The following is a 17,217-nucleotide window of genomic DNA, read 5'->3' as shown; positions in this document are numbered from 1 at the left end:
TTAAGGTAGATGTTGGATGTGAGGATCGTGTGCAGGATTGACGTTGAGGTCTGGAATGTGAGTATGTGATGATGTCACCGTACCTGGTTAACGCTGACCCTGAAATGTAGATGTGCGGCTGCAACCTTATGGACTGAAACCCTGGAATGGTAGAGCTAATCTTGACACTCGGTACTAAGGCGGAATAAGACAATCGATTCATCCGAAATAGATATTCCCTGCCGCTGTCATAGTCTGGATGTTGGTGATCGTGCCATTCTGCGCATAGAATGTGCCCGTGATCGCCCCATTCGACGACACTACACCGGTGGATGGGCAGTCGTGATCATCTTCTATTCGAGGAATAACTGTATTGAATTGAAAAGGTTACCAGTTGCGAAATAAACTCCGAAAAAGATCCACTTACTAGGCTCAATGAACCGAAGAATTTCCTTAGCCACCGCCGCGGCAGCTGCAGCGGCATACTCATGCCACACATCGTTCTTGTGCGAATCGGCGTAATCGCAGATGCCCCGGATGACCAGACAGGGGAAATCATTCATCATGGCTGCAGCCTCCATTTCGAAACAAATGGCCCCGCCTTCATCCCTGGCGATTTGATCCCTTGTTGCTGCGTCTTTTATCACTGAGTCACCGGAAAGGATGAGTCCGAAATGTATGACTGGCTTGGTGGGATCAGAGCGTGGTGGCCTCTGCGCAACTCTGTCTCGACTACATTGATTACAGGTTGCTTCACCCTCAACATGGTCATATGTCGGCTCGAAAAGGGTGTCTGTATCAGGGGATGGGCGGACAAAGGCCTGACGTGCACAGCGTGTATGTAGCTCTTCGATGAACTGATCAACATTATCACCTTCTACTCGATGTGTAACCTTCATCCTAGATATAGCATGTAGCCATTCGAGCGGAGGAGGTAGTAGATGCTGCTCGGCGCGCACAAACTTGTCATGATACGCTGTGCCCAAGTCGTATTGGACCACTCCAGGATTCGTTCCAGTTGGGGTACTGATCACTACATCTCCTAGACGAACATCGATACCTTGAGTTGGTATACCACCGCCAATACCGACAAGTAGGAGATATGAGACGTTAGGGAAGTCTCGCTTCAACTGACTGACAGCGGTTGCTGTAGAGATCTTGCCCCGGAACGTGTAGGGCATTGTGGCAATTACGACATTGTGCCCGCTGAGGTTACCCAACACATACCGGGTTGTTCGGGATTGTGTTTGCCTGTGTACTTCATCTAGCATATAGTGAATGGCGCATATTTCGACCTCAAGTGGGCAGAAGATGCCGACGGTGTAGTCTCGCGACAGAGCCATTGGGCTGATAACTCCCAACAGCGGGCAAGAAAAACCACGCGATCCTACTGCAACAATCATCAATATCATTTGCTTGTTTAAGTATCATTTCAGCCGAGCAGACAAGGCTCGCGGAACAAGTGTCCGGGATCACCATCCAGGCGCTAGAGATCGGGCGGTTATTGGCCAAACTAATGCACTTGCTGAGGGGTAGATTTCTAGCCTGACGCTTGCAAAACTGCTTATAATCTCCGCCAGGCTATCAGGTGTGTTTACCAATTCCCCCAAACATCTCATATCGCTTGGAACTATGGGAGGGGAAGCAATTGTCGGACCCGCCCTTTCAGGCCAGTTCTATGCTGGAACCGGAAAGCAGTACAACTTCGGCAGCGTATCGGGAGAGAAGATCTACATGGGTACTGGTGGGTACATTGCGACTCCACCTACCAGAACAGTGGGCTGAGACCAGACAGGAGATGTCCAGGTGTTCTCGACATTACCCTTTGCGAAAAGCGCTTGCTTCAACTCCCGGGAAAGGGAGCATGACTCGTTCTGCCTGGAGGGCACTCGCGTGGATTTATTGAAGGACATAGCAGAATGGATTGATGCGGACCATGACGAGGGTATCTTTTGGCTGAGTGGAATGGCAGGGACTGGAAAGACCACAGTTGCTCGCACAGTGGCTCGAAACTATGATCAGCAGTCGCGGCTGGCTGCGAGCTTTTTCTTTACAGACGAGAATGGTGATGCTAATAGTGCGGACATCTTTGCATCAGCCGTTGCTTGTCAGCTGGCCAGCTTCGATACAAGCATGAAAAATGCTATTCAGGATGTGTTGGAACGATGCCCACTTTTACCCTATCAAGGGTTGTCAGAACAGTGGACACGACTTGTGAAAGAGCCACTTGCTGCATTCACAAAGAAGCCGAATCAGAATCCATTACTGATTGTGGTCGATGGCTTGGACTTGTGTCCTGAGAAGAATGATCAACGCTTGATTCTTCGTCTTCTATCCAGTATCACTCACGATTGCGAAAATAAGGTGATCGTGTTTCTGGCGAGTAGACCAGAGTCCGCCATTCGGTCAGAGCTTTCCGGAATACGTCATAAGACGTTAAGATTACAGGATATTAATCGCAGAATCGTTGACTCGGATATAAAATTGTTATTGAACCATGAAATTGGCAAAATTATGGCCCCCTTCGAACCGTTCGAAACAAAGTCTCTATGGGGCTCAGGGATCATTCCGACTTTCGTCATTTTTGCTCGTGGCCTCTTCCTTTGGGCTGCCACTGCTTGTCAATACATCCGAAATGCTAAAACACCCCAAATTGTCTTGCAGAGACTGAGAAATATAGATGCAGAACGGCCGGAAAAGGGAACACCAATTGAAGTGCTGTACAAAATATATACTAGCATCTTGGATGACTCCGTCAATGATGCCTGGGATGAACATGAAAAAGCCACCTACTGGAACTCCACTCGACGAATATTATGCGCTATTACTTACAACCGTGGCATGTTATCGAAGCCTGCTTTGGCAAACTTGATACAAATGGATGACATTGACTCCATGTTGGAAGACTTGCATTCTATTATCAGAATACCTGAGGATAATAACAAACAAATAGGCTTCCTTCATATCTCCCTGCACAAGTTTGTCACCACCATGGAGCATCCAAGCCTTTATTTAACGCCACAACAGAGCCATTCTATGCTGGCGGATACTTGCCTTGACCTCCTCAATGAGGCATGTGGGCAAGATAGTGGCAAGCTACAGAATGGAGCAGAGCCGAAGACACAGAAAGTGTCCCAAGCGCTGCAGTATGCGTGCACCAAGTGGGTAGATCATCTTTGCGATGGAGAGGAATCGCTGCCACGAAACAGTAAAGCATTCGTGTTTTTAAAAACACATGGTAAGAGTTGGACTAAACTACTAATCTTAAGTGGCCAGGGATTTTTGGTGGAACGCCTGGGAGATAGACTTGTGGAAATGATTGTGAGTGACATTTCGAGCGCAGAACCTAAGCCACCAGGTTATCTTGCTAATCCTGGATAGGAGAAAGATCGAGAAGACGACAAGCGGTTCGTTGATGAGTTACTCACTGCTGACTCCAATCCCGAGATATCCGCGCAGGATCAATAACATAGTTAGTTTGAAGCACCATGTAGATACATTCGATTCAGTACAGCTCTCATTCTTTTTCCATTTCGTTGTTAATGGGCACTTTAAATGTCAGCTGCCACACAAGTCTTAAGATGCACGCAGCAAAGCGACCTATTTCTCATCAACACGATCCATCGATGTGCCAATAACAGATACCCGTAGCCTTCCATCCTTCATCGTAGCAATGGCATCTACTCCTGCCCTCAATGCACCCATGATCCCCTCAGCTCGATGAGCAATCATGATGACTGTGTGATATTTGAGCTCTTCCCGCAGAATACCTCCCAGAATAGCCTCCGTCTGAAGATCCAATGACGAGCTAGCTTCATCGAGGATGATGATCGGTTTCGACGACCTATTTATCTCCACACGGATAAGCATCCGACAGAGCGCGAAGAGTTGCATCTGACCGGCGGATAAGGGGAGAATTGTTGACATGGGAAGGTCCAGTGTGTCATCAAAGCCTGAGGAAGAGGCGGAAATCTTGTCCCAGAGGTGAGTCCTCTTCAGTGCTTGCACGATGTCATCATCCGTACATTTATTATACGGGTCCAGATTGAAGCGGATACTCGCGGTCGGCATATTGAAGCCATCTTGTGGTACGGCGATGATGCCCCGTTGTCGAAGGACCTGTAGAGGTACATGTGCGATGTTGATGTCGTCAATATAAATGTCTCCGTGCATAGTTTCCAGAAGACGGAGTAAGGAGAGCATGAGAGTGCTTTTGCCGCTATAGCCAATGAACATGTCAGCTCGTGCATGAAACGCTCGGTTTACTGGATACTGCCTACCTTCCTGTCCGACCCATGACTACGAGTTTCTGCCCGGGTTTAATCTCAAGACATACGTCTCGCAGAGCAGGCTCTGACTTCTTGGAGTAGGACACCGTGACATGCTGCATCCGCAATTCTCCCCCGGACGGCCACCGTGGACCTGGCTCTATAGCACCCCTAGCATCATCTTCGCTACGGACACGTTCCTGCACATCCTTCAGGCGAGAAACCGCCCCGAGCGAGGTCTCCAAGGAAGTCCAGTTTTGAATTAAACGTAAAAGCGTGGTATTCGCTCCGATCATCAAATTCAAAGCCAGTCCGATATCGGCCCCTGTGGAGTTCCGGTATACGACAGTAAGCGTTATCAGACCTATGGCAATGATCGCCATTATACAGTCCAGAACCACCTTAAGCCAGCATTGTAAGCAGAGGAGCAGGTAGTATGGCTTCTGTGACATATCCAATGCCTGGATGTTGTCGGTTGCGAATTTTTCCTGCCAGCCGAACGCGCGTATTGTAGTTACGCCTCTGGTCTGGTATCCATTAGAAGAATCATATTGAGAGGGGGGATACAGAGATTAAGGGGTATGTTAGCGTACTGTATCCAAGAAATTTGTGTACAATTGCGATCTCGAATCGAGGTCGAGGAACCGTAACTGGCGAGAGGTCCGAAGGTAGACTTTTTGGATGAGGTAAACGAGTATGTAACATGGTGGTATCGTGACTAGCATCACCGGCTGTACGTACACAATCAAGGCTACTTGCATTAGCAGCTTGAATATTTCTGGTATGGAAGATGGCCGGTCAGTGAATAAACACAGAGCATGACATTTTCAGCTTACGGGTACTTAGATTGGCGAGAGCGGAGGGTAGTTGCTTGTCGATTAACGCGATGTCTTGGGAGAACCGGTTTAGAGTGACGCCGATATGAGTTTCAGCAAAATAGGACAATGGTGCTCTAGATAAGTTTAATTCAGTCAGTAAGGTAGAATGGCGGAGGTGAGCTAGAACTGACCGGAGAACCCGCTCAAGCAGCTGGGAATGCAACACCATCCCCGAGCGAATGGCAACCTTCAACTGCGTAAACCTTCGATATGTTAGATATCAGCGAACCCAGGTTAGTAGACAGGGTAACCGACCACATAGTGCCACTGGTCGCTGCCCACGCGATGAATGAAATCCCTGCATAGAGACCCATATATCCATTAAGTTCTCGAAGTGAGGACTCTGTTGCCCATCTCAGCACATACTGTGAGAAGGTCAGGCAGAATGAATACGTGGCGGTACAGGCTGTCATCAGTAAGGCATTCCCATGGCCAACTGCATTAATATAGTACCCTGCGCAAGTGTCAGCACGCGTTGGATGGGTCAACAAAGATGACATACCATAGACAGCAACGTCTCCAGTCTTCCGTGATAAGTCGATGGCAGCCTCACTCAGTCGATTATTTTGACCAGGCATCTTTTTGTCATGCAACTCGGAGGGCTGAGTATTCTGGACGACGCCTGCGGTAGAGGCCACGATACTATCTAATTGTTCTCCTTTCTGAACGCTGCTAGGATCCTCTAGACGTGCCTCTGAGCCCTGCAGAGTCAATAGCCTATCCGCCAGGGGGAAGAGTTGTGCTATTGCGCGTCAGAATAATGAGATACCAGAGATGGAGATTGACTCACCCGAATTGGTAAGGAGAAAGACCCCTGCTTTCGTTGCTTTAAACAAGCCCTTCGGGCCAAGGAGCCTGTCTACGATGTGCTCTACAACGGTTTTGTCAAGGGCACTGAATGGATCATCGAGAATCAACATATCGTATCGCGAGTATACAGCGCGTGCAAGAGCCTTCTTCGATTAGCCGCTTATAATAAATGACCCGCAATGATATTGAACATACTATACGCTGACGTTGTCCTCCGGACAGGTTCATGCCGTTGTTCTCGATAACTGTCGAGTCACTGTCTGGAAGGGCTTCCAAGTCAAGGGCCAGGCAGCATGCATCTATGACCAGTTTGTACCACTCTTCGTCAAAATCAGAGCCACCAAGTATAGCATCCCGAATAGTAACGCTAGGAAGCCAAGGCGCCTGATCACAGTATGCAATTTTCTTCGAAGCCAGGAACATTGACCCTCCTGAGGCTGACTCTCCAAGCAGGGCCATGGCTAATGTGGTCTTTCCACTTCCAACCGCACCAGTACAGACGATTAGCTCCCCTTTAGCAATACTGAAGGAGACATCTCGAAGTATTGGCGCATCCGTTATTGAAGAATTCCTGATGGAGACGTGATCTAGTGATGCCAAGTGTTGGGCCTTTTCTTTGCCAGCAATCTGTCGAGTATCCACAACTGATGACCGACTAATGTATGCCTCGATGCGTGCAAAGTTTGCCATTATACCAACGGCACGAGGGACCAAAGTCATCACCATATTGGCCGGATGCGTGACCAAAGAAAGAAGAGCGATAGACGTGAATACCTCATTGGCGTGCAAGCCATCAGTTCTAGGTGATAGGGCATAGAATACCAAGGTCAATACCGGGGCAAATATACCAAGTGAGTTTGCTTTGAATCATTAGCTTAGAGCCATCAATATGATAATGACCACATACCACTGGCATTATAGGCGACGAGAATCCACCTTAAGCGCTCAGACAGGCGTAGCTCCTTCTCACGTAATTGAGAGATACGGGATTGTCCTACATCCTCCATACCCATCATCTTCAAGCTCTTGATCCCACCAAGCACACTCGTGATTGCGGAAATGCGCGCCTGAGTTGCAACATTCCAGTCCTTTTGTCTACCTTCCAAGTGCTTAGCTACGTAGGCACTCATTCTTGAACAAGCTGTATGACGTTTATTAGTAGAGAGCTTGGAATGTGGACGGGAGCCGTACCAAATATAATGCCCAGTGGAAGAAATGCAAACCATTGAAGCCGGGCAGCCAGCAGCATTGTGCCAATAGCTACCTCTAAGAGGTAGGCCCATGTGTCATGTAGAATCTCACCCACTGACTCAACACTGTCAACATCGGAGCTCATTAATGTCACGGCTTCCGACTCAGCCTCTTTGCCAGGGAGTTTCATCGCTTGATCGTGTATCATGCCAATCAAGGCTCCTCTAACCATAATACGCAGCCTATCAATGCAGCGTTGATAAATTGCTGCAGAGATCGTCATTCCTAGGTAAATAATACCAGCAAAGAAAATAAGCCAAAGGCCACTATTGCTGTAGGTAGTTGTATCCTTGACGAAACGGATAACAGCATCCATGATCAACGGTTGAGCGTAGCGGAATACAATGACGAAGAGGCGAGGAATAATTGGAAACAGAAAAGCAGATTTGATACAACGAGCCAAGGTAAGAGGAAGGCTCCGTTTGTGAGACCCGGCTGATAAATATTAGCACGATAGTAAAATGTAGATCAATGCTCTCACTTCTTGAAGTCCACGCTTTGATGGCTCCCGTGCGGAGAGTTCTTGATGATAGCATGTGATGAATCCCAGGCAACCCTGCAGTATGAAGCGTCGATATATAGCCTTCCCTCAGCATAGGGCTGATCCAGAAGAAGGAAACAAAGCTAAAGAGCCCTGCGGCATCCTCTGAAGCTGATACCTGGAAATGTAGATATCCTCCCCATACCCAAGAACGGATAAAGGAGACTAGCCATAGTGCTTCCAAACATAATCCTAACTTTATTCCGCCGCAGTCAAACACCGTGGGACATGTCATGTTCCACGTCTTATGCATATCTCGTGCTAGTGCAACAGCAAGGTATGCCGGCACCAGGTGCGATGATTGAACATCTTGAGTATGCTCAACCATCGATATAGCAGCCGAGAGACAAGCGTTTAAGGCGGCCAGACCATTGTAGAAATGTGCGTGTGATCCAAACCCAGTCCCTGATGTCAAGTGAACTATGCAAATCACCGTGGCAAAAAATATCTGCGATGCATACTGAGACAATCGCAACTTTGAGCAGTTAGAGCTACTTACTATGTGCTTGTACCCTCTAGGAGCAGATGCTATTTTCTTTGGTGAGTTGCAAATGGTGCGGACCCTGCGAGCCAACGCAAAGAGAAAAGCTAACGATAGTACAATTGACCCCCATTCACTGTTGATGGCTTGAGAGGCCATTATTAATGGAAATAGAACACCAGATGGAATCTCGATATTGCGGGATTTAGGCCACTGGCCTACATAAGGAGGCTCTGTAAGTTGCTATCAGGACAAATTCCGATACACAATGTGCAGGGAGCTGGGGCTGGCGGTATGCTGATAAGGAAGACTGGTGCACGTGTGGCCACGAGGGGACCGAGCTCCACACGAAGTGTTTTTTGTGGTGCGTCGATAGCGCAGCCTTATGTCTCACATTATATTACACGCTAGGCGTGCAGCCAATGACCAGTTGAGCTACGGTGGCACGCCATAATTGGGCGTTGTGCCGCCATATTGACCCCTGCAATACTAGGACACTGAGCGAGATTGTCACCAGAGGAAGGCGTGGTGTTCGATGCAACATGCTGACAGACAGGAATCTCTTTGTGAATCTCTGTAATATCTAGATGCTTGGTCGAATTATCGGTTGACAATGTGTGAGATCGACTTCTGAGTAGATAACCTCCTTTGAAATTAGATTACTGTAAGCGAAGAATTAATATATAGGCCCGTCCTGCAACTCGGTATCCTGGATGAAGGCATCCCACGTTGTCTGTTCTGGTCAGTACGAAACAAGTCTAGTAATAGGAGATACGAACCCAATCAATATCCATATCTGACATTTCCTTTTCAAGCGAGTGCTCGACGCCATCGAAGGAGGTAAATGAGGGACTGAATTTTTGAAGGTCAAAGGCTGTCCGGACTTCAGTCTGAGCGGAAGTAGTTGCAGTTACGGGCCGGAAGCTTGAAATCATCGGCGCAAGGATCTCATGCACCCTCCCAGCCTCTTCATATGACTCCTTCGCGCGTCTCCAGAGATCGCAAGACCTTTCGAGTATCTGCAGTACATCGATGCTACTAGATGTATCTGTATTGTTGAACCGTCGCGCGAGTTCCAGGTCCAGCAACAGAATCATGGCAGCTAGAGTCAACACTTGTCTGGTTAATGAGGATTTATACCATGACGGCTCTAGTGCCACTTGGTAATCCAGTATGGTCATCGCGGAGGATAGGCACCGATCGTGGGATAGTTTGAATCGGCCATTGAGTCGCCCTTTAGCCATGAACTTTCGATGAAGAGCGCACATAGCCCTGTGATACATGGAGCAGAGACTAAATCTAGAAACATCTGCTGCAGTCTTGACTGGAATGGTGCTTCCCTCCTTGTGGACCTTCAGGTGTGAAGGAAAGCTGTCATAGCTATTATAGAGAGCCTGGTCGATTTCTCTTACAGTATCATAGGAAACAAAGTTTGGAGTATTGTTAAAATCTGCGATGCGTCCGATCGCACGGAAGAGGCGTGTCTTTGCTATTAGGTAGGTTGTTGCTGTAGACTCTTCCATGGGCCTGGATGGCGGGAGAGACGTACTATGTTCCGACAACTCCCAGTCGTGTATGTTTCGTGGCTCCATTGTGTCCGAGAATACTGCCGAGCCCATTCGAGGAAAGCCACCAAGAAATGAAGCCATATCGTCCATGATAAGCACTGATAGCCAGACACGACGTCGATATTCTGCATGAAATGGTGAGATAGACGGCGAGTGAGAAGGGTCACGATGATAGCCCATGTTTATTGCAGCTCGAACAATAACTCCTGTCATTATCCATAAACCGCGACGGTTATCGTCCTTTCTGTTGAGCTCAGCTGTCGCATTGAACCGCAGGGTTTCAATGGTATAAGGAAAGCATTTGGCAATGTCGCCGTTAAGTAAGCACTGTGCTGTACGGATGCGGTAAAGTTGAAAGAGAGACTCCGAGACGCCTTCGTACTCTGGCGGTTCCCCGAATTGGTGAAAGGAGAGCATTGTGAGGCCGAGGATTGAGAAGAGGAGGCCTAGCCATATGAAATTTGTGCGGGATGGGTCTTTCCAATGCTCATTATACTGACAAGAGGTTAGTAAGGTAATTGATCTGACAGTAAAGAGATTGATACCTCGCGCATGAAGGTCGGCTTGTGTAGGATTGCTTCACATTGGTAAGTTAACTTGTTTGACAATCATTGGACGAGGACACTCACGAGGCACAGCTATCCTAAAATTCTCTGTGTCAAAGAATTTAGCTACGAGCTTATCGACTTGATGCTTTGGCGGTAATGTTGAAATTATCTCTATTCGCTCCAATGGCTTGACCTGACCAAAAAGCAAGCTCGAGCCGTCGGCAATGTGTGAGGGAGGATACTGAACGACCTCGTCGGCTGTTTCATCATGATTTTCGGCCCACGTCTGCTTGAGTGCATTTATCTATGGACTATTAGCCGAAGGTGCCCTTGATTTCGTCAAGGAAGTCCACGCGACGTCAAAAAAGAGGCAGCTGTTCGCCAACATGATAGAAGGGAGACACGGTGTAGCAAAGAGCAAACTCCAACTGGGCAAGCGTGGGAAAGCAAAATATTTCGTAGCAAAGACAAAAAGAAGATCGTGGTTTTTACCTCTTCCAAAACGTCATACCACTCATCACCTCCTCGATACACCGAGCGAGTGCCATCAATCATCGTCGTCCCAGCACATGCGACCTCCGAAGCATTCAAATGCGCACCTTGCACAGCCTTATTATCGTCGAGTGTAGAGCTCTCTGGCGTATTAGGCGCGTTCCCAGATCCATCCTGCCGCTCAGCAATGAGTCTCTTGACCAAATTCTCCAACTGATCGATCCGATTCATCATTTCATCCCCACCATCCCGACGGGCTATAGAGGCGGACCCATTGCTAGGGCCTCTGAATCTGCAGGATGGCTGTTCATTGCGAGCAGTACAGTTTTGACATGGTCTCTCGCGATTGCATCTCAGCCTGGTCCGTTAGCAGCTGACTTGTGGGGATATATTGTCAATGGTGGTGGATCTACACACTTCCTAGCGCGGCAGGGATCACATGACAAGGGGATCCGATGGCGCCGTCTCGATTGATTCGATCCTTTGGCGATCCCAGTGGGCTTTGTCACACCATTTGATCCCATAGTGACTGTATTCAAGGGGTGGAATAGTATGAAGTTGGTTAAGTCCATGGCGATGGGAGCAGGATCACCCCGCTTGAGGATAAGCTCGGTGCACGTGACTTATCTCCGCGGACTTAACGAGTCGTACCTATTGACACGACAGCATGGTCCCCGATAACCTCGATCTTCAGTACGTAATGGTGGAAGTAAGATATTGTTGAGGATATCCCCTACAATAATCTATAAACTTGATGGTATGTTCTGCACCTCGTGACTTGCCTGCTTGCAACCGGGTTCTTAGCCAAATTATATATTTCCGGGCCTCTGTTTATGCTCTATTATGTAGCTGCATTAAAGAAGGTTGCGAAACGCTCATAATCCATTCATTCATTAAGCAAAGACACAATGCTTTGATGGAAGCAGAGCTTCCATGATTGGTCTTCATGTCTCAACCAACCCAAGAAGGTTTGCACGGGCTGTCCTAGTCTTCAATACCGCCATCTCAGCCGTAGGATAAGCCTGCATCAAGTGTAACGCAGCCTCCTCACAGGCATATAGATTTGACATAGCCTGCCTTCGGACCATGGTATCCGAGCCCTGGAGATCCAACAGACTAGCCTCCACAGCGAACATCAGGATAGTGACTGATGCCCCTGGAAGGAACTGAAGCAGTCCCATGCCCTGCAGCTCCGCAAGGACCTTTTTTATTTGTGACGTCGATGCCCGTAGACCTTCCATGTTCGGAGTTGCCGTGCTGGTTTGTTGGCTATGAGTGCCTGTGCGGTATATGACTGCCATGGAGGCTAGGTACAGCAAGTAAAGGAAGGCTTTGTGGACAAGGAAGACTGTTTCGGCTGACTCCCCTTCCGCATCGGCGGGCAACTGTGGCGGATGGTAGACTGCGTTGAGAGGGAGGAATTGAATCCAAGAGTAAAGTAGTTTCTCACAGCTTGGTCTGATGGATGGCGAGATGCTGCATTTAGGGGCGAGTGAATAAAAGCTGCTGCGACGTGTTGGTATTCGGACCCAGGCCCCTTCGTATAGATAATCTAAGATTGCCCCGACGCAGTAGGAGAGTTTGACAAGTTCCTTGAAGAGCATGGTCGATTGTTCTTGGTAAGTGCTTGTAAGCATCAGAGAAGCGCTACCTAGACTCTCAAGAATTATTTCGTCATATTCCCGAGGTGCGTCGCTCATAAGATGGAGAATTGAGTCCGGATATTTGTTGACTGGCATCCGTGGAGGCCGACGAGACCCAAGCGAGATTGTTCGATCACGTACGTAAAGGCAACACCACATAGCGGATCGGAAGGAACGGCTATCGCATGGCCAGTCTTCATCATGGAGTAGGCCAATTCTTTCCGCAGTGGAGAAGGCGACGTCAAGCCAGTAAGACGGGCCTTTGTGGCGTGACATATCTCCATGCCAGAGAGTCATCAATAAGAGAGCTTGAATTTGAGTGTAGGCACATGATTCGGATTCAAACTCGTATAGAACCTGGAAATCGCTCAGTATATCTAAGATATGTCTAATTGTAACCATTACTAACCTTTGTACGTTCAAATAAAGCCCTCGTTAGCTGTTCAGGTTCGTCTGTGCCGTCTCGCTGAGCAAAAATACTGCCCGCGAACATGACAGCTTGGTATAATAGTGGTGACTTGAATTGAGCATCATCTCCAACAATGATTTGTGAGAGAAAGTCTCCAAGATCAAGAATCGGTAATAGCGGATGGACGTAGTTGACATATGCCGCCAATAGTTCGTTGCGCAAGGCTGGTGGCAAGAGCAGCAGAGCTCCTTTCCTTAGCAGATACTCATTGTCCTCACCTGAGACCGCTGGAAGGCGAGTTCGAAACATCCGGTCCGGTTTTGTTAGATCTTCCTTGCTTTGAGCCAAATGAGAGACTGGCTGCTCGAGGAGTCCCTCAATGTCTGAGAGGAGGTTGTCAAGGGGATAGGTAGACAGAACATGTGGCTTAATGGCGATATGTGGTTGGCCTGATATGGCTTTGCTCCCAGAGACCAATAATTGAGTTAGAGATTCTAGAAGAATGGTGAGTGAGTGTCGCAGGTAAGCATGACATATTACCTACCCCCGTCGAAAAGGCCGTTGTTCCCACATTCGTCCACACTGGCGGGACTATCTGAGTGGGGAATGGAAATGCCAGCATGGGTCCCACTAGAGTCCGAGCATGGCGAAGATGAGGCATTAGTGTCAGGAGAGGACGCCGTGTTCGGACTAGTTGACGACCTCCTGAGTGTCCTGTAACATATAACTATCAGAAATCATTCTCTAGCTCCAACATTATTTCATTGTATACAAAGAGCATTGCGTGACTCTCGGCTAATAATACACACGGAAAGATAGACGAGGGATACCTTCGTGATTTTGTGTAGACACACTCCAAATTTCTCATGTTGCATCTGCGACAGACAGTCGCTCCTCGTGTTAATTCACATCGCACCTTTGAGCTCCGACATGCAAGGCAAGCGAGTAGAGGCCTCTGTGTCACACGACTACAGACCTGAGATCGAGGGCAACTGTCCATATCGGATGTTCTTTCCTGGATCGCTCCACTGAAACTTGACCAAGAATTCTCGGTCCAGACAGGCCCGTCAGCGGGTTAAAGAAGTAAATAGGGAATAGCAATCGCATCCCTTTGAAGAGCAATGTCCTGGCATGGCCCTGAATTGAGCCACCGGACATGTGCAGCACAAGCTCACCTTTTCCGGCGGCAATTGGGTCTTCCCCACTAGGATCCACATTCTCACCCGCTCAACGCCGCGGAACATCGAGGGTCACAGATGATTTGTCAATCAGGTTGTGAACCGGACGATCAGCCCGCCAGTCTAGACTGGGCTTCTCGACTTTCCTTCGCTCTAGCTTTTGGGCAATTTGGAGTTTTATTATTGTTAAACCACGGCGCAGTGCCTTCCACACAGAACGGTGGCATTATTGTCTCTGAGATCGACAGATCTGCTGAAAATTATTATCAAAGGTCCGGGTAAGTTGGATAGCTATTTGTGTCTTCTAAGTAGTCGAATGGCTGTCATGAAACCGATACTTGACGATGCGGAGTCCGAGCAATCCGGGCTGAGGAGTTTTGATGGTCCACCGCCGTTATCTCCACCGGAAAGATAGCCACCGGAACAATCACGCCCTCCCCAAATATCCGGCGGCTTTCCCCATACCACATGGAAGAACGTTCCGTGGCCGTTGTTGCTACTATGGCCATAAGCCATTCTGCGTGGCTTAATCTTGGCATACTAAATAACAACTAAATCCTCGCAAAGCTCGCCCATGCACCTTGCTGTCTAGGCTTTGGCTTGGCTCCAGGGCAGTTTCAGCGAGCTACAAGGCTGTACTGATCACGTTGAATCCCTGATGCTCCTTTGGCTAGGGAAATGTTCGGCCCCAGTTCCATGTACTGTTTTGATCATCAGGGACCAAGTTAAATATGGCTATGCACGAGGTCAGTCAGAATCTGGATGTGAGTCTGGGGTGATCAAGGGATATTACATTCTCCAAAGGCACCAAATGTATCGTCCAGCTGTTGAAAGGCTTGAGCAGGGAGGAAATCATAAGGTCCCGTTACGGCAGGGAGGGCATTGAATTCTGAGTCCCAGGCTCCTTGGATAGGATCTACAACTGCCTGCGCTGCGGATCCGGGAACTGGCCTGGAGCGTCCTGCACCCAAGGAGTCACTTGAGGCGCCGGCAACAACGGAGCCTGTTAGCCGCGTATCGGAGGGGAAATTGGTGTCGAGATTATCGGCCAAGGCGTGCGTTATCTCGCGTTGGGTGGTAACTTTGAGTAGTTCCGTCAGAAGTTGTTCAGTTTGCCTTGCTATTCGATCGTGGCTCTTGAGACTTCGACTGGCGCGTATTATTCTTACCACCCCGTCCTTCGCCTCATGAGCGGTGGCCGTTAAAGGCTTCACCGTGGGAGGTATACAGAGAATCACACCAGCAGTGAACTCTTGCATCGATACGACTGCTATAGCAAAATGATTTTTCAGCTTGTGAACTGGAACACGGGATATGCGGAGAGCAGCAGCAGTGGCTCGGTCAAGCGCCCTATGCATCGCATCCACGATCGCCCGCGAAGATGTTAGCCTGTTGATTCTTCGCTCCAACAGTGGTCTATTTGCTTGGATGACCATGCCGTCGTACGTCAACTGGAGAACAGCAGCCTGTAGATATATTGTCTCCACCTGTTGCCTTGCTTCGGAGGGAAGCCTTTGCAGCTGGCCTTCAATCATTTCCCATCGACCGTCTGCTTTCCAGTAATCGAAGTCATACAGTTTCGGGACGGACTTCCACCAGTCAGTGAGAAGTACGTTGGACTCTTCGGTAATACGAATGATAGCTTCCAAGTCCTGTTCGTCTATTCCAGATGTCAGGTCAAGCCGACGGAATCGGATGAGAATTTCGCGAGCAATCGCATACACATCTGTCTTCAAGACGTGAAATGGGGCGCGCGACGTTAGTCCGTCGCTATTGTCCACCGAGAGATCATTTAGCAACGAGTGATCAATGGCCAGGTCGTCGACGAGCTGTAGGTGACGAACATTGGCAGAAGGCAGAGAAGCGGGACGTCCATAGAGAATGGAACAGAATGTATCCGAGATGATGATCTGGTTCCAACAACGAGAGCGTGTCTCATTAGCGACAGAAGTTTGTGACAATGTACTGGTTTCTTGAAGGTTCAGAGCATATGCAGCTCTGAAAGCCATACCACACGTGGTCCACGCCATGTTTGGGGAGCTGTGGAACATGTAATAGCAACAGAGTAAGAGACAGACTTGGACTCCTTCGATACGGCGGTCCTCCAACATGTCAAGCACACGGGAACGAATCTCGGCCAGAAATTTGTTCAGCAAATCCTGGGCATCAATCGAATGCCTAGCCAGGAGGATATGACCAGGCCAATCTGCGTCTGGCAGGACAGATTGTAAGCTGATGACAGCGACGGCAAGCACAGTCATGACTGCACCAAGATCCTGGCGTTGCCATTGATGTTGAGAGATAATTGGCTGGGCCATTTCTCTGAATGACGGCTCATGGAGTACCAAGATAAACCACTGCATTCGGTCAAAGTAGGCATTGATCAATGCTAGCATCACAGTCCTTGGTGGCATGGATGTCTCCTTGAGGCCCCAGAGGGAGTTATCAGTACCCGCCATGCCGACATCACCCGGCACAGCAGCTTCAGTCAAGGTCCGGCCTGTCTCCTCTTCATTATAAACTTGTCTGGCAAAACCAATCGCTGAAGTGCCCGTTGCATATTGTTGGTGGTCCTCGGACGCTCTGCGCGGTAAGACCTGCGGCGTGTCAGATCCGGCGGAAGCCACTGGAGTGGCCGGTGTTTGGTATTCGGAAACACGACGACGTGATACTGTAGTTGTCTCGCATATGTGGCCAGCACGGGTGCATAGAACACATGGACGAACTGAGTCACACTGAAATCAATTAGTATCGTGCACGGTTGGTTATTCCCAGCTTATCCCCAATGTCGGAGTCTACCTTGAGCTTCTGTCGACGACAACGGTCGCAAGCCTTGGATATTCGCGACCGGGGAGTCGACCTCCTGGAGGCTTTCTGCATGTAGCAAGTGGACTAAAGGCTGCAGAATACGTCACGAGCGAGGGGGAAAGCAACGGATGGAGATTTCTGGGCTGTGATAGACAGGATCCGGGGTAGTGGAGAGGAAGTGATTATGTTTGCCGGTGGAAGACCAGAATGTGCGGGGAAGAACGAAGCCGCAAAGGAACCTGCGGCTGGGCCCGCCACGTGCGGGGAGCTCAGGCGACAAGGCCATAAGGCTACATGGCTACAAGGCATCAACATATTTTAAGGCAAAAAGACATGAAGGATTAAGGCATTGAGGCATCAACT

General features: G+C 48.9%; 6 protein-coding genes across 6 annotated transcripts; 1 reads left to right on the top strand and 5 right to left on the bottom strand.

Moving 5' to 3' along the window:
* Nucleotides 1-332: 332 nt before the first annotated feature.
* An16g01440 (uncharacterized protein) lies at nt 333-1,160 on the bottom strand (the record flags this gene model as incomplete). The annotated part of the gene is made up of 1 exon (XM_059744927.1): nt 333-1,160. One exon carries the CDS (start codon nt 1,158-1,160, stop codon nt 333-335), a length of 828 nt encoding a protein of 275 aa, XP_059602700.1.
* Nucleotides 1,161-1,611: 451 nt separating this feature from the next.
* An16g01430 (uncharacterized protein) lies at nt 1,612-3,360 on the top strand (the record flags this gene model as incomplete). Its single annotated transcript, XM_059744925.1, has 2 exons — nt 1,612-1,723; nt 1,775-3,360. The coding sequence occupies 2 exons, from the start codon at nt 1,612-1,614 to the stop codon at nt 3,358-3,360; spliced, it is 1,698 nt and encodes a 565-aa protein (XP_059602699.1).
* Nucleotides 3,361-3,579: 219 nt separating this feature from the next.
* Nucleotides 3,580-8,367, bottom strand: An16g01420 (uncharacterized protein; the record flags this gene model as incomplete). Its single annotated transcript, XM_059744924.1, has 11 exons — nt 3,580-4,263; nt 4,316-4,774; nt 4,841-4,998; nt 5,084-5,328; nt 5,492-5,579; nt 5,628-5,826; nt 5,938-6,078; nt 6,131-6,795; nt 6,843-7,076; nt 7,127-7,621; nt 7,668-8,367. The coding sequence occupies 11 exons, from the start codon at nt 8,365-8,367 to the stop codon at nt 3,580-3,582; spliced, it is 4,068 nt and encodes a 1,355-aa protein (XP_059602698.1).
* Nucleotides 8,368-8,966: 599 nt separating this feature from the next.
* An16g01410 (uncharacterized protein) lies at nt 8,967-11,388 on the bottom strand (the record flags this gene model as incomplete). The annotated part of the gene is made up of 5 exons (XM_001397417.3): nt 8,967-10,271; nt 10,322-10,353; nt 10,406-10,628; nt 10,817-11,108; nt 11,234-11,388. 5 exons carry the CDS (start codon nt 11,386-11,388, stop codon nt 8,967-8,969), a joined length of 2,007 nt encoding a protein of 668 aa, XP_001397454.3.
* Nucleotides 11,389-11,760: 372 nt separating this feature from the next.
* An16g01400 (uncharacterized protein) lies at nt 11,761-13,736 on the bottom strand (the record flags this gene model as incomplete). Its single annotated transcript, XM_059744923.1, has 4 exons — nt 11,761-12,816; nt 12,869-13,362; nt 13,413-13,582; nt 13,678-13,736. The coding sequence occupies 4 exons, from the start codon at nt 13,734-13,736 to the stop codon at nt 11,761-11,763; spliced, it is 1,779 nt and encodes a 592-aa protein (XP_059602697.1).
* A 1,089-nt stretch (nt 13,737-14,825) lies between these two features.
* On the bottom strand, nt 14,826-16,926 carry An16g01390 (uncharacterized protein; the record flags this gene model as incomplete). Its single annotated transcript, XM_001397415.3, has 2 exons — nt 14,826-16,781; nt 16,846-16,926. 2 exons carry the CDS (start codon nt 16,924-16,926, stop codon nt 14,826-14,828), a joined length of 2,037 nt encoding a protein of 678 aa, XP_001397452.3.
* Between the last annotated feature and the right edge of the window lie 291 nt (nt 16,927-17,217).

This window comes from Aspergillus niger (genome assembly GCF_000002855.4).
Source record: "Aspergillus niger supercontig An16".
Lineage (NCBI taxonomy): Eukaryota > Fungi > Ascomycota > Eurotiomycetes > Eurotiales > Aspergillaceae > Aspergillus > Aspergillus niger.
Note: the sequence above shows the minus strand (reverse complement) of the source record. Positions and strands in the feature narration are given on the sequence as shown.